The sequence below is a fragment of the Nothoprocta perdicaria genome, unplaced genomic scaffold, assembly GCF_003342845.1.
Source record: "Nothoprocta perdicaria isolate Ctin4 unplaced genomic scaffold, notPer1 scaffold_173, whole genome shotgun sequence".
NCBI lineage: Eukaryota > Metazoa > Chordata > Aves > Tinamiformes > Tinamidae > Nothoprocta > Nothoprocta perdicaria.
This window is the reverse complement of record NW_020454905.1, coordinates 364452-380366: the sequence shown is the minus strand read 5'-3', so window position 1 is coordinate 380366 and position 15915 is coordinate 364452. Positions and strand designations below refer to the sequence as shown.

Sequence of the window (15915 nt, the reverse complement as noted above, 5' to 3'; positions counted from 1 at the left end):
GAAACTTACAAAGAGATGACAGCATTAGGTGACACACTAAGGCATATATACACTCCCACAAAATATGTTGCCTTATAATGAATCTAAGCAAATTAAATGCTTGCCCTAATGTTCTTCTGTACCTGTGGTTTCTAATGTCCACTACTTTTTTACTTTTGATTAAGTCTGTATTAAAATATTCATAGATTAAGTAGTGTCTTAACTGACAAGAGAATGGAAAATTAACTCAGCACCTAGGATTATCTTGGAAATCAATCCATTATAATGAAAATCATTTTTGTTGCTTCATGGTTATGCATTCATTTTCCTTCTCCTTCTTGGGAATGCTGGAAAATGAGCTATTCCATATAGCACTTGTTTAAATCTCTCTGGGCAGAGAAAAAAAGAACTGTAAATGTTAACCCCTCTCCCTCCCTTCAAACTGGGAAATATTATATTTCAGAAAAGGTGCTCATAAATATTTTAAACTTTCATTTTTTTCACTTTACATACAGAATAACGTGTGGCTTGTGTTCAAGATCACCCCTCGCAAAAATAAAAGTCAAAAAAAAGGGAAATAAAGAAACAAAAAGCCAAACCCCCTCAAATTTAAATTGTCTTCCAAACATCTCCAATCACATTTACATTTAGTGTCCAAAACAAGTTGATTGGTAACATCAGTGCCAGCACTACAACGTCATACAGCGACTTCATGGTATTCTTTGACAGTTCGTGTAAGTCTCGTCCCACTAAAAGTTACAAAAGGTTCTGCAGAGCTTTCCTCAGCAAGCTGAAGCTCACTAGGCATTTGTGGATGCGCGTAAAAGCTGCTTATAGCACAGCTATGGCGTAAGCTATTTTCTAAGCAATAAATGGTTCAAGTCATCTATCTTGTCCTGAAATGCTACCTGTAGTTACAGCATTGCTTATAAATGGTCATAGTAAATTCAGCATCAAAGAGAATATTACAGAAAAAGACAGCAGCAGAAGCATTAGCATTATCTAGTATTTATATATGTTATCAACGTAACACAGCAGTAAAAGGTTTAAATGCATATTAATGGGTACCGTGTCTAAAAATTACTAAAGTACCTATTTAGTGTATTGGATATTTTTCTCAAGGAGTGCTTGCTGTGTCTAAACAGCATAATTAGATATGTGACTTAGTACAGTTAATTCCTATTGATTAAATAACTTATTTATCTACCAAAGGAAATGGAAGGATACAAAATGTTTTCCCCCTCCTGATCCATGATCCCGTATTTAATGCTGACATGATCATTAGAAAGCCTATCACATGTAATTACTACCCTCAAATGGATCTTGAAAGGTCTAAATCATAGCGTGAGCCGTATACATACAGCAAGGTGGCACCAGGTATAACATGCAACTTTGCAATCGGAGTTCAGGGCTCGTGCTACTCAGTCACTGCACTGAAGGCCACTCTGCCCTTACATGAGAATCTTTTTGAGGCCACGTAACAGCAAAACAAAAAGTGAAAAAAAAAAAAAAGATAAAACTATCTTGAGATACTTGTTTGTTTTTAAAGGCAAGGCGCAAGGCCTGCCACTTCTATCTTCTAAATTAAATGCTGCAATACATGCTTTGTTCCTTTTTTATAACTGCAGAAAGACAATTAAGAATGGCAAGAAACAAATGCCCCAGGCATGCTACACTGATATCATCAAGTGGTTATTTTGCACAATGAGAATTAACTGTACTACAGATACCCAGAGAAAATGTACAATATCTTATGCTGATATGAAACAAAACAGACATGATATAGTTTTTTTGTACTTAAAACCTGTATGTTCCCTTCCCAAACTTAAGTAAAAAGCAACAACCCCCCCTTTTCTTCCTGTTACACAGAACAACGTTTAGATTCCAACCCTCCCCTTTCAAATAAAGTGCACTGTCCATGGCAGACCATAGGAGTAATGCAACAGGAAAAGCCCCTTTTAGTGTACTATTTAAAAAACAAACTGAAGTCGATCCAGCTTTCCCCTGGGTCTTGAGAAAGAGGAGAAGCTTAAGGGAGGGGGAAAACACCCCCTTCGCTGTCACTGCTGTTAATAGACATAGCCTTCGTTATAGGGGTGGGTGTTGCAGCAGCCACCGTCCTGCATGTAGACCATGCTCTCGTCGAAGTGGGACAGAGGGACAGTGTCCTCCTCGTTGATGTGACGCTCCATGTCAGTCTTCAGTAAAGGGCGCTGGTTGTCCGGAAAGGCCATGGAGAAAAGCGCTTCAGGGTCACACACGAACTTGTAGACGTATCTTTCTCCAGCGACCTTGGGTGATAGAGAGGGGAGAGAAAGGTGCAGCAGCATAAGGCTTCATCCATGGCTATGCAGCTCCAAGCTCAACAAATTTCTGAAGGATTCATCCTCAGCATGCAATTAAATGTGAGAGCAGCAGAACTGGGAAGGCAACCATACCAGCAAAGGCAACAGCCACCTGCAGCATCAGCCTGTGTGCTTTTGGCTTTGAGGCACATGATAATCTGTCAGAAGATGGACTACATATTCTACTTTTGAACTTTTTTGGTGATCGTTTCCTTTACTTAAGCACATATAGAACTGTTCTTACTGGAAAGTGTAAACAAATTGTCACTACAGTGACAAAATAAAATGACTTAGTCCCATACTCTGTGTAGGAACTAGAAAAAAAGAAACATGTTCCACAATAGAGATCTAAATTTCATTTTATACAGATTGATTCATACTGAAGAATAAAAGCACTTAGTTATAGTGCATGCTGACTGCACACAGCCTGCGTAAGCAAACAAGTAGGCTAATATGTACTTAGCAATTGCTCATGCAAAGCCTGGGCATTTGGATTTGCTTATGGAGGGGCCATTTGTCCAAAGATCCTTAAGTTTTCCTTTACTCAGAAATACCTATAAAAGTCTGTGCTTCATCTGCTTTAAAGCAGAAGAGTGATAAAAATAACACAGCATTATTGTCTTATTTGAATAAACAGTCAATATGGTTTCTTTACAAGCACCCTAAGAATCATATTCAAAAACATGAGCCATGTTGCATGCTTCTAATAAATTTAAATTATTTCAATATAAGATCATACTGTCTGCTTCTTCCGCCTCTAGCTGGCATGGTATTAAGAGTGGGAGAATGAAGGCAAAAGAATGTTGCAAACTTAACTCTGTTCTTACTAGTGAAAATACTCTGAAGCACCTCCCTTTGCAGGTGATGCACATCACAAAGTTTTGGTAGAGCCTATGCTTTTTTTTTTCCTCCATCAAAAGAAAGTCAGCTAGTTTGTCAGACTAGAGTCTGAATTCAGAACCATTAGCACAGTCTGTCAGCATCACTTATCTTGAAACAAAAAATGTTTTAAGGGGGAAATATGTGCATACAAATGTTACAGTAAAGAAACCTGACACAAACCGAGAGCTCCCGTTTGATTCTAACATACACCGACTAGTCAGATAGGATGATCCCGAGGTAAATCTTAAACATGACTGTGCCAAAGTAAGCAAGAGTTCAAACTAGCTTTTAAAATGTGTGTTAAATATAATAAACTATAATAAACTATATTAAAAAAAGCAGATGCTAAATAGGTAGCAAGCAAACTGTTAGACAAACCTATAAACCCTCCATATTAAATGGATACGTGCGTTGGGCAGCATTATCAGCTTTATGGTGTTACTGTCCCCACTTTTTTATGTTGTTTCGCACTCTGTAGCTTATTCTTACCTCTGTGCTACCTTTGGGCTGTGCAGCCACACGATAAGCAGGGACAAGGAACTCGCATGGCTGAAATGCTGCACAGCAGCACCAAGTTCTGCATCTCCACAACTGGACCTTGTCTCCAGTGCACTTTATGGAGTCCAAATATAGAATTATGTGACCCACAAAAATGCATGGGGCATTGGGGTGTTTTAAGTACCCTAAGGCAGTGCTAAGTAAAATTGTTTGTCAGAAAGTGAAAGGGGAGAGAGCTACAAAGATCCTCACTTCTGCATCAGGCAACTCTAAACTGAGAACTCACAAAATCTACTAGAAAAGTTACCTAGTAACTTGAGCTGGTGGCACTGCTCTATTCAGAGACTAGGCGAATGGCATGTTCAAACATGTTAGTCATCACAGTGCACAAAACTGGTGTGAATAAATATGGAGCAAGTTACATATCGCAAGGTGCTCATTATGATCTTTGATCGCATCAACTGATCTAGTAGATGTAGCCAACAGGTCCCTCCTACTGATTTCTCAGTCAATCTACACAGCACTACAGAGTAATATTTAAGAATACATATATAAATCAAGAAGGCAGAGGAAAGGAACAGGTTGAATACTGTCAGCAAGACCAGACTGTCATACATAAATTATTGTTAAATATTTCTCATAATTCAGCATATTATAAAATATTGAAATCCATTTAAAAATGTTATTATTGCAACACTATTGGTAAAACAGTCAAGTATTTGGTATTTTGCTAGGTATCATTTTCCTCCCCTGTCTTGTAGTCAGTAAAGTAGCCCAGTGCTGGGCAGCTAAATTGGAAGTGCAAATATTATCCATAGCATACTCTACTGTTTGCCCTTCCCAGGTACCAGGAAGCTCTTTTGGRTATTTTTGAATGTTACCTCTCATCCTAGATCATGATGTGTATTGTGTGCAGCATCTAAAAACCACTGATTTTTTTTTTACATAGAAAAAAATAACTTGATGCATATACTGGACCTGGTAGGTGCAGCGTAGGCAAACGTTAGCGTTTGCCTAAAGGGCTGAAAAAAATCTACCTAAGAAATGCAATTATAAGTACTCCTTGTAACACGACTTATAGATTAACATGCAACATAACACTGAAATTTAATACGGAACTAGCTGCTCACCTTTTGCATGATTCCCTTTTCATAATAATAGCGAAGTGATCGGCTAAGTTTATCATAGTTCATGGCTGGCCTATTTTTCTGAATCCCCCAGCGACGTGCCACCTGCCACAGAAATGGATTAGCATTGATTTGTTAAATGCATTTAACAAGCAGATCTTATCATCAGATATTTTATTTGGGGGTGGGAGGTAGAACCCTGCAGTGGAAGGCATAAATAAAAAAGCTTGCCATGACCTGAATTTCCCATAACTCTTAATTGGACACACAATCATCCATTAAACTTGGAACAGACTTACTCATTTGCAAATGAGATGGAAATRTTTGGGGTAGTGAGGATGTTGAAGAAAACTTGAGAGGAAATGAAACCATATAAAGAGCAAATAGACAAAAGAGAGTCAAGTTTCATCAGAAAAGTTTAGAGAAAGATGAAAACTTTGGCAGTGTATAATTTTACTAATCTTCTTGCTTTGTCCTTGCTGTCAGATCACTAAATTATATTAAACACACATGTGTATCTACACATGCACATGTAGTTCATGAACTAATAGAGTCTGAATTTGGAATGATGGCAATGCTCACATTTTTAGAAGATATGAGTCAAAAGCCAACTCCTAGGCCTAAACACTRCTTCAGCAAAGAAAACGAATTATCTGAGAAGGCAAGATAATCACCTGGAGAAGTTATATGGCAGTACAAAGAATGGGAGAGAAACTATATGGCAGCAGTTGTGTAAATTCTCTTAAAAAATAATAAAAAGGAGTCACAAGCATCTTGTAAAGCCTCTCCAAGGAGAACAATATGCCTTCTGCTTTGACTTATGATTCCTACTTGTCTTTATACTTCCTGTTTTATTGCCAGAGGTAGTTCTTGAGAAACAGATATTTTGTTTAAAGAGCTTAACTGCTTAGTCTCCACCCTAAATTATAATCCCTTGTTGGTGACATTACAATTGCTTGCTATCAAAATTATTATCATGTCACTGGAAGAAAAAAGAAAACCATTGTAGCTCATGAAGCCTTTAAAGAAAAGTGTTTGTAAGGTACATATGCATATAGCCCTGGCAAAAGGGGACAGTAGCCAAACAGTTTCTCTGTAGACTGCTCTACGAAATTTCCCTAAAGGTGTCTGGAGTCTTTTGATGCAAATCACAGATGACATGCGGCATTTGGAACTAAAAGGGACTAAATAACAGCAGCAAAAGCCATGACTTTCATCTCCATCTGGACAACAATTTTAAAAATTTCTTTAAAAAATATTATTTCCTCTCTGTGGTGCAGCTTCTCAGGCTTATGTAAATTACTGTAGCTCTGCTAGCTTCAGCTATGTTGTAGCTGCACTGAAGCATACCTCCAAAGCACATCCATTTACTCCATCTGTAGATTTGCCCTAGATCCATAACCTTGATTCGCCTATTCATCTCTGTAACGAATGTCTACATCTCTTCATTCAGTCCTGCTAAGTTTTTTTTTCTGCATTAATCAGAGTCCCTCAAACACTCGTCCTATCAGGTTTACATAATAAAGAAATAAACAGCAAAGTTAACAACAACAGAACAGTGAATGAGAATATGCTGCACTGCATAATGTTTTGATATTCCTGAAGAGGCAAGCAGGCCCAGAGACAGCTAGTTTTAAGAATTTGCACACCATCTGATGTGTCTTGCCAGGACTACTGGAGGGATTCAGGTCCTTCCTCTCCACCCCACCTTCGTGCTGATGCCTACTGGCCTGGCATGAGGCAGTAAAAGCAGAACTATACCCATATCTTAGCCCTCTGATTTTGCAGCTGCCTGTATGAACACAAGCCTGCTTTCTCGATGAGTTTTGAGACCTGAGAAGCTGATATATATTACTGCTTGTTGTCACCCTTTCTGTAGGGACATTAGCCTGCAAAAAGGGGCGGCCTGGAAAGGTCACATCATGAACACCTGACCTGCCACAGCTGAACCAACAAGCTCTCTGCTTCTCTTCAGTCCACACCTAGCAACCAACAGGAGTGTGCGACATCCCATAGGCTATTTTTACTTTAGCTGACAGTTTCTTTCAGACCCGTGACGTTCATGTGAAAACAACCCGGACTCCTTTGTACTCACTGACTGCACAGGGTAGCGAGCAAGTGTTGAGCTGTCTGCTTTTTAGACGTGGGGCTGCTGAAAAACACACTGCAAACACTGCACAGCCAGAAAAAGGAGGTGACCTGGTTAGCTTAAATCAGAATAGTCTGCTTTTCAGGGAATTACGAAATAGAGAAATCTTCAGCCTCTGTTTTGTTGCCTATTTTTTTTYAAGTAGTAAAATCTATAAAGCTTTTTTTGTACCACCTGCTGGGAATTATATTTTCATAAAACTCTTTAAATCTTGAAAAAATTGTACACAGGTTAAAGACAAGATAAAACCAAGAAGAGAAAGAAACACTAAAGGTGTGTGTGGAGGAACGAATCATATATTCACTCTAAAATAAATGCCTTTCCAAAGATTTCAGGCTGCTCTGGGCCAGGCCACACCACTAAGACTACGTTCACTGAAACCTGTTATTGCCCCAGCACAACCTAGAGCTTGCTAAGGCTTAAAGACTTGCCAGCAAGCTTTCAGTACCAAATGGACCAAAAATGTGGCCAAATCCTCAGCTGTACAGTGCCAGAATGTGCCACTGCGAATACGGCTAATACGGTGGGCTCTCCGGTAGAGCAGAGCCAGMAGCCGAGTCCCTCCGGCAACCTCAGCAAGGCCATGTCCAGAGGAGAAGGGACATCAGTACTCTCATCCCAAGCTGCCTTAGCACCATCCCCTTGGGGCTGTTGGCAGCTGATGTAACTTCAAGCAATCTAAAGCTTTCTTACATTATGCCAACAAACAGCAGAAATAGCTGGTGGGAGGCAGAAGCAGCCTTACACCCTCTGAACCATCCTACTTAGCTGTAACTGGGAGTGGATCCCGACTGTAAATTTGCTGTGGTTTCCTCTGTTACCCAACCCCTTCCAAAGGGTAAAATCATAAACCAAAATGATATCACTTTTTGACAAGTCTAATCAAAATATCCACATCAGTATTAAAATAGAATACAGGCATGCCAGATTTTTTAAGTTTCCATTTGTGTTTAGAATGTATGATAGATTAAGGATAATTTAAATGCTATCTAGTCCAAAAAGATTACTTAATAAAATGTTCAATTTATTCCTGTTTGTCMCAGAAGTGAACTAAGTTATGGTTCAGCAAATATTTATGAGCAAGTTATTTTATCTACCCATGAGTCTTTCATGGACCAGGGGATCTGCATGTATACACTGAGTGTTTGCAAGATGAGGATTTAAGTGTGCACTAAGCAACCTACTGGTAGAGATRGGCAGCGAGATTTTTAAAGGAGCTATTTCTTTTAATTTTGATAGGATTTGACAGGTTGAGTTTCTTAAACTCCATTTCAATTCATATCAGACTCTAGGTCTTTCATTGTAGACCTAACTTCTGAGCTCCCACATGGTCACACATGAAGAATATTTGCTGCTAATATCTATTTAGGGACAAATTTTCAGGAGAACATGAAACACAGCAACTTGCCATTTACTGTGTGAAGGTGTTCTGAAAATCTAGGGCCCCATGTTGAGTGTCTGGACCTCTGTCATTTTTATTATTTTCTACAATTAATAAATCAAGACCATCCTTAATAGATCTCTATCTTAACTGAAGCAACACTTCCCTTACCAGTCCTCCTCATCATATTTCTAAAGTGCTACTGATGCAAAATATTGAAGGAAAACAGTGGCTGACTTCAAGGAAGCCCTGTTTAACTTGCAGGACATCTTGGTCGACACAGGGGCACGTTGTCCGCCCAACCCACCTCTTCTGGCTCAATCAGCTTGAATTCCATGCCTCGGCCAGTCCAGGCGATGAAGTGGGAGTTTGACGGGTCATCAAGAAGAGCTACTAAGAACTGCCAGAGTTGAAGTGAGCCTCGCCGTTGATACGTGGGTCCCTCACGGTACATTCCTGGCTCCTGTTTGACGTCACCTACACACACACAATAACAATAATGGGCATTGGCACTCAGTTTGTCAGAAAAATTGCTGAAGCAGTTATTAGAGTTAAGGAAACAGAAAGAATTCTTATTTCCCTTTCTGCTATTAATTGTATACACTATTACAGCAATGCATAMTGTATTCATAAACTAAAAAGTACCTAGATTCAGTCACACTTTATGGCAGTCTCCTTAAGCCTATCCCCATCTACTCCTGAAACATGCAAATCTCTCTTGCAAACCACTTTGCCATATCCTCTATCAAAAAGAGAGCACAAACTATTTTTGCAAGCAACTCTGATGTCTGGAGAACTGCGTTTGTATACAAYCCTTTGCACAAGCCCCAGTTTTGGAAATGTAACGTATGCTTCATAAAGCTGCAAAAACCTACTGAGTGAAACTTCTTTTGCATGCAAATTCATCCAAGGAAAAATTTGACAAAGTATTTGACTTGGACTTAAACAGCATGTGCTTCATGTATAGGTATGCAAATCCTGCAGATATGCGAGTTCCTCTGTGGCATATTGGACTTGCATATAAGCACCCATAACATTTATTCATATCTGCATATTAGATTGGCATTTCTCCCACAGAGCAGTAACTTAATTCTTCTAAAATTTCAAATCCATGGAAAGCTATTAAAAAACAACAATACTCTGCTGTTTCACAAACTGCCAGTGAAAAACTGTCCTGCTTACTGTGTCTGTTGTTTTTAAATCTTTCTTTTCATGAGTGAAAAACTCATGAACACAATGATAGCTGAAAGCTCTGATGCTGAAGCAAAGACTTTTTTTTTTTTTTTTCCCCACAGCAAACAATGACAGCAATCCTGGATATCTTGGTAAAACTCCTCAGTTTGACTACCATAACAGCAGCCTTGCAAATAAGAGGCTCATTTAATGCTGAAAGCAAGGATTTTACATTCAACCACAGCATTAGGATGCTCAGATGGCCATTATGAAATGGCTCTGTGTAGCAAAAGTAAGAATAATAATATTAAAAATGGAGTACTTCCTTTCGTAATCAGGAAAGAAAATTGAGTCAATAACTATGGAAAACAAATAAATCAACACACGGCTTTAGGTATCTKTGAGGTTCAGGTTCCAGGCCTGAAAGACATTCTTTTTCCAAAGACAGGATTATTCTCTTAACAAGAGGGTCAGATACTTAGGCTGCGATGATCTTTGTTTTCAACAGAAGCAGCTGAGAATCTGGTTCTGAAACATCAAGTCTAGTCCTGGGCTTATCTTGCTTTTTATTTACTGGTCAAAACATAATGATCTGTCTATTATCCTTCCTCAAAGCTCRTCATGCTACAAGTATTATCATACACATCTGTATCACGACATCAATCTTCTCAAGCACAAGGTGTTGTCTTAATAGACAGCCATAGCAGCTAAAAGCCAACTGCGTCCTTTCCTTCACTTCCATTTATTTGTATTTCTTGTCTATTCTCCTTCCCCTCTTTGTACAATGAGGAGGTGGGGGGAAAATTTTCAAGAACAATGCAGGCAAATATTACTGCTGAAGAGTAATACTACTTACGTACAGTACAGGGCCTGATCCTGCTCCATAAATGTAAATAGAAATTTGCCACTGATCCTGCACACAGGTCAGGCACACAATGATTTTTTGGAGTGGAACGGGGGGTCAGAGGGGATACTGAACCAACACAATACACATCCGTGTGTATGTATGTGTAGATATATACATATGTATGCATATATATATATATATAAAAGTAAGCATATATTATATATAAGCATATATTCTAAATAAATAAATAATAAATGAATTTAAAGCTAGAATAAAAAACAGACTTTCAGTAAAATCACCCTTTCACTGAATGTGTCAATCGTGTGACAGGATTTCAGACAGTTTAGGATTTTAGACAGGATAAAGACAGTTTAACAGTCTTTGGTGGTAGGTATAACATGTTTAAAATCATCTGTTTATTTTTTGCTGTTCCTCACTATCTCCAAAATGCATTTGTGACATCTTAGTTTGAAGAATGTCTAATTCTCTAAGTTCATTTCATTTTAGTCTCCCATTCTTCACTGAACACAACRAATGGTACTAGACACAATAGTACTGTAGCTCATATAAGTTATTCTCAGGACAAAACAAAACGGGAAAAAAAATCCTCTGAAGATCTGCAGCTGTATTTTTAGCTATGGTCAGAGACCTGTTCACAAATTCACCRGGAGGATATCTAATCTCTCCTGCTAAAATAAACAAAGCTGGACATACACTAATGCAAATAAATCAGTATAGCAAATTTAAATAGTCAGTCTCCAAATGACTTCCCAAAACTGCAGACTAACAGAGTCACTGGCAGAGAGTACTGCTTCCATCTACTTTGATTATAATGAGATAAATCTGAAATCAACTGAATTACACCAGGAAACTGTTTTTACATCAGTGTAACTGAGGATAATTTGGGGCATTAATTTTACTTGACCCCAGAATCCCTATTAAAACATGGCTGTTATAATAAGCAATGCTGTGAAAAGGTCACTGATTTGTTATCAGTCCCATTAGAAAATAAACCACTAGTAGAATGTTTAACGCAACACAGATTACACAAAAATACCTTGTACACTTACTGTCCACAATTCATCTCTTAACAGACAAGAGGCTTAGTCCTCAGTAAAACCCAAATTGCTGCCTTCTCATCTGCTTTGTTAATTCTAAGGACAGCTTACATTAAATCACTAAAAACAAACGTGATCAACAGTGCAATGGAAATCCTCCTATTAATTCTCAACATTACAAGAATTAAGCTCCTCTGTAAGAACTGGCAAAAGCAGAACAACATCTTATTGAAAAGGAGACTTTGGTTCAAGAGACAAAGGTCAGCTTTGGTTGGGTGCACTGCAAATGGTGTGTTAAGGAATCCTAAACTGGCACATTATCAACCTTTYTTGATCAGCAGATAAAAATTCCTCATCTCTTCTTTTCCCAATATTACAGAAAAAAAAAAATAGAAGAAAGAAAAAAAAAAAAGAAATGTGTCACACATACCGTCAAACTTCTCTGGAACAACACAAGTGTCATCATAAAACTGCCTAGGTCCTTTTTCATACATACAACCTGTAAGGCAAAGAGAGAAAGAGAGGGGTTTATTTAAAAGATAAAGGAATAAAGAAGAGATCATAGAGTGAATGCCAGAGGGAACACTAAGTCATATAGGAGTCCAATTAGTATCCTGTATCCTTTATGTACTATCCACCCACAGCATGTTGGGCTCAAGATATGGATGTTTTATTGAAGTCTGCATTTCCAAAAGACAGCTAATCTCCACCTGTAAAAGTGAAAAAGTGTCCATTTTTCTCCATATTTTATCCAAAATGTTTGTCTCATTTCATATTTGGTTTCAGTATGGTTTCAGCTTTTATTGTAACATTCTAGTTAACCAGAACTGCTCTGCATGGTAGTCTCAGCCTCACGACCACCCCTTTGCACAGGGCACATCATTCCCAGTCTCCTCCTGCCTTCCCATGACCCTCCACATAGTCACATACATATTACTAATGTGCTCTTTGCCATATGGCTGCAATGTTCAATTGGAGACTTTTTCTCCCACTGAGAAGCCTAGGAGGAATAGCTCCTTCTCACAGTCATTTTTTTCCAATATATTCTTTCCGGATACCACTAGTCTAGTCTATGTTAGCATATTAAAAACATATTTTCTTTAATGTGCCCAGATTACCAAACAATTCAGACTGCTTTGTGCAACTGCCCTGTTCTGCCCATTATTTACCACTCTGCCTATCTCTGTGCCGTAAAGTTATCAATTAACTTACTTCCATAATGTTATTGAAAATGTTGAATACAGTCCTGATATCAATTCCTAAAGAACCATAACAGAAATAATCCATTCAATGATTGCCCAGTGACAGCCACTTTTAGATTTGTCAGTTAGCCAGATCTTAATGTATTTAATGTATGCTTTATTGATATTGCATAGTGCTAACTTCTTAATCAAAAAGCAATGCAGGGATAAGACAAATGCCCTGGAAAATCTAACCATGTCATACAGAGAATAGTATCTTTATCAATTAAACTTCTAATCTTAACAAAGAATGAAATCAGCTTTGTTTGACATGACCTTTATTCCATGAAGTCACGCTGAATGACTTCCAAATACAGAACACAAATATTTATTGACCATCACTGCTTTTTCTACGTCATTCATAACAATTCTACCACCTCTGAACATTTATGGCAGTATAACATTGTTAGGACTGCTTTTCCCCTATCTATCCTGTGAATAAAGCTCAAATTTGTTACCTTAAGCCTACAGCTTGTGGATTTTTCCCTGGTGTTTTTTAGCTCCCTTATCAAGCTTCTATACTTGATATAACTTGATACATGGAGACTTCTATATACTTTCATATCCTGTCTTGCCCTCCTTTTTAGGTATTACCTTATATTTCCACGTTTCTGCCAGAAATAGGTGGGCTTTTAGCCAATTTTCTTGTTTTCTAGTTATCTTTTCAGTTGTGTCTTTTGATTATTGAATGAAGTCCTATTAAAGGGCTTTTATTCATATGTCTGTCTAAACTGCCATCAATTTCATATACAATTCACCTCAAGTTTTCAGAAGAAGATCCTTGGAGGAAAAACAAATAAGCAAAAAAAAATGCAACAAAAAGACTGCATGCTGACTAAAAAGATACATTAAAACAGGCAAAGGGAAGGCATTTAAGTGGTTATTTTTATCTAGTTGTGTTAGCATCCTATACATAAAGAGCTACTGAGGTAAGTATGAGTTTTGCTATATATTAATTGGCTGTGCAACTGGTCCTAAGAACCACCAAAACACTGAAGAAGAAGAAGAAATCTTATAATGAAGCAAGGGGAAAGCCAAAAACATTAATCAAAACCCTTTTAAAGTATCAAAATGATTATTTAACATTTAACTGAGCCTATCACACCAATAGTCTGGAAAATATCATCTTAACAGACAGGGCAAGATGGACAAATTTATAAGCATCACTTCCTTTCAATAGCTGGAGGCCTTGAAAAAGCAGAATGAGTAAATTTATAATAAAGTTGCTTTGGTCATAATCAACCTGTGGCATTAGAAGAAGCTACAAGGGATCAGTGCATCAAAAACCCAGGGCTGGGAAGGGACAGAAAGATGGTGTTTTCTCAGCAGGAGACTTAAACCAGTGAACCCCAAATCCCTCCAGATATTTTTTACATTTCTCTTGTACAAAAATGATATATAATATAAAACTTAACTTCTGTTCTGTTTGGGTGAGCCAGGAAGCCTTCTTGCCTCATGTAAATGGAATGGCAGCTAGGCACTTCTGAAAGGAGAAGACGACAACACTAGTCAAAAGACTGTCTGGAATTAAAAGCGTGCAGGTTATCAATGAGACAGGTTGAAGACAGAGAAGCAGCAAAAAAAAGGACACAAGTTACAACAAGGTGAGATCTGTCAACAAACAGTTACCATTTCAGAGCAGCACACACGAGACTGCATAAAAGAAAATCTTACAGTGAAGATCACTGATCCCATCTAACATAGGCCCTTGGACTCAAACCTTTATTGCAATCACCCTTGCTAAAATGTCCCCGTGACATAAAACCATTCACAGATCAAAAGCCACATGAGACAGTATTAATATTTTAAACCCTGTGCTTGTGTATCCTTCTTGGTAACTAATTTGACATAACATCTTTAATCAGTAACACAGAAAAGCGTGCCAATCACACCAGACACTTACAAACTCTGCAAAAATATGGTATTATTACTACAAGCAATGTCAAGGTGAACCTAGAGCAAGGTCTGATTTTGAACTTCTGGTTAAGGATCTGAAAGATTGAAGAACTTAACCAGTTTAAAAGCTTAAACTGCAGATAATGATTTCAGACGCACTAATTTCACCCACTCCCTGCACACCTTTGAGCAAAACCCCTTCTGCACAGGAGTCCGTACAAAATGAGTGTGCATATTCAAAGTAATACAAATGTTTGCTTGCTATTCCCCACCTCAAGTATGCAAGAGTGAGAAAAAAAAAACAAACTAATGAAAACATCGTTCTTTGAACGTCTTGATATTTTTCCCGTGTCTTGCTCTTTCTCCAAGTAGCCACATCCTGTGCATAGGGATTTGCAAACAGAAATGCACCAAAAATGTTTGCTCTCCTCGACCATGTTTAACCCACTTTGTGGATATCAAAAGTCTTGCTTAAGAAAGTCTATTTGATCTTGTGATAAACTCCTACCCCTAAACTACGCAATCTGTTACCAGTAACATGTAACTTGGTAAGAGATGCAAGCAGAGGTCAAAAGAACAGACATTAGTTTTCCAAAGCTGCCAACAAACTCTTTCAGAATGCAATTCTAAATTTCACTGTTCACTGACTAGTGATGAGTATCAAAGATCTGGCAGGATAAGAAAATGAGGTTTTACACTGCCTTCACAAAGCAAGAGAAACATGGGGCAGTAATAATTGTTTCCTCCAAGAGTCCGAGGTCTCTCCTGCACATCTCTGCACTGCTCCTGGTGCCCCTTCCCGGGGGACAGTGCTGCCTTCTCTGCCCCCTCCCAGTATTTCAAAAGCCCCAGTGACAACACTCTGAGCAGCCGCAGGAATCACTGATTCAGCCACCACATGAGTCAAGCCTGATTTTGCAGACCAGAAGTCAAGGCTACAAGTAGCAGCTCACCTGCAAAGAATCACTCATGTTACCAAGYAGATTGAATTTTAAAGAGAATGGAAAAATCTACGTAAAAAAGAGGAAGTCCGAGAACTGAAACAGATGCTATTTTCTATTTTAGGTAAAAAAATTCACTAGTATTGGCAACGAGACCTTTTTTTGACTCATGAACTGCACTCTGACAACATGATACAACAGAGCATAAGGAAAAAAGAATTATGTACCTATCCAAAAAAAGTTCTAGTTTTAACCAATTCGGTGTTTCATCTCCTATGCTCCTGTTAATTATAATTAACATCTGGAGTCTTTTTGGGATGAGCATTGTTTGTACTGACATTACTTAATCTTTTGGTTAGCTTGTGTTTAAATAGTCCACAGAGGACAGAAAAATATAG

At 38.2% G+C, this 15915-nt stretch overlaps 1 protein-coding gene across 1 annotated transcript in view; it reads right to left on the bottom strand.

Annotated features, from left to right (window-relative positions):
- Nucleotides 1-649: 649 nt before the first annotated feature.
- The window catches only part of ETV1 (ETS variant 1), a 61068-nt gene continuing 45802 nt past the window's right edge, over nucleotides 650-15915 (bottom strand). The window contains exons 6-10 of the mRNA XM_026036251.1: nucleotides 14095-14163; nucleotides 11870-11938; nucleotides 8669-8838; nucleotides 4835-4936; nucleotides 650-2270 (exon numbers count right to left, since the gene is read on the bottom strand). Of these exons, the coding sequence (XP_025892036.1) occupies nucleotides 2049-2270; nucleotides 4835-4936; nucleotides 8669-8838; nucleotides 11870-11938; nucleotides 14095-14163 (632 nt within the window). The 3' untranslated portion in view covers nucleotides 650-2048. The remainder of the gene's footprint in view (nucleotides 2271-4834; nucleotides 4937-8668; nucleotides 8839-11869; nucleotides 11939-14094; nucleotides 14164-15915) is intronic.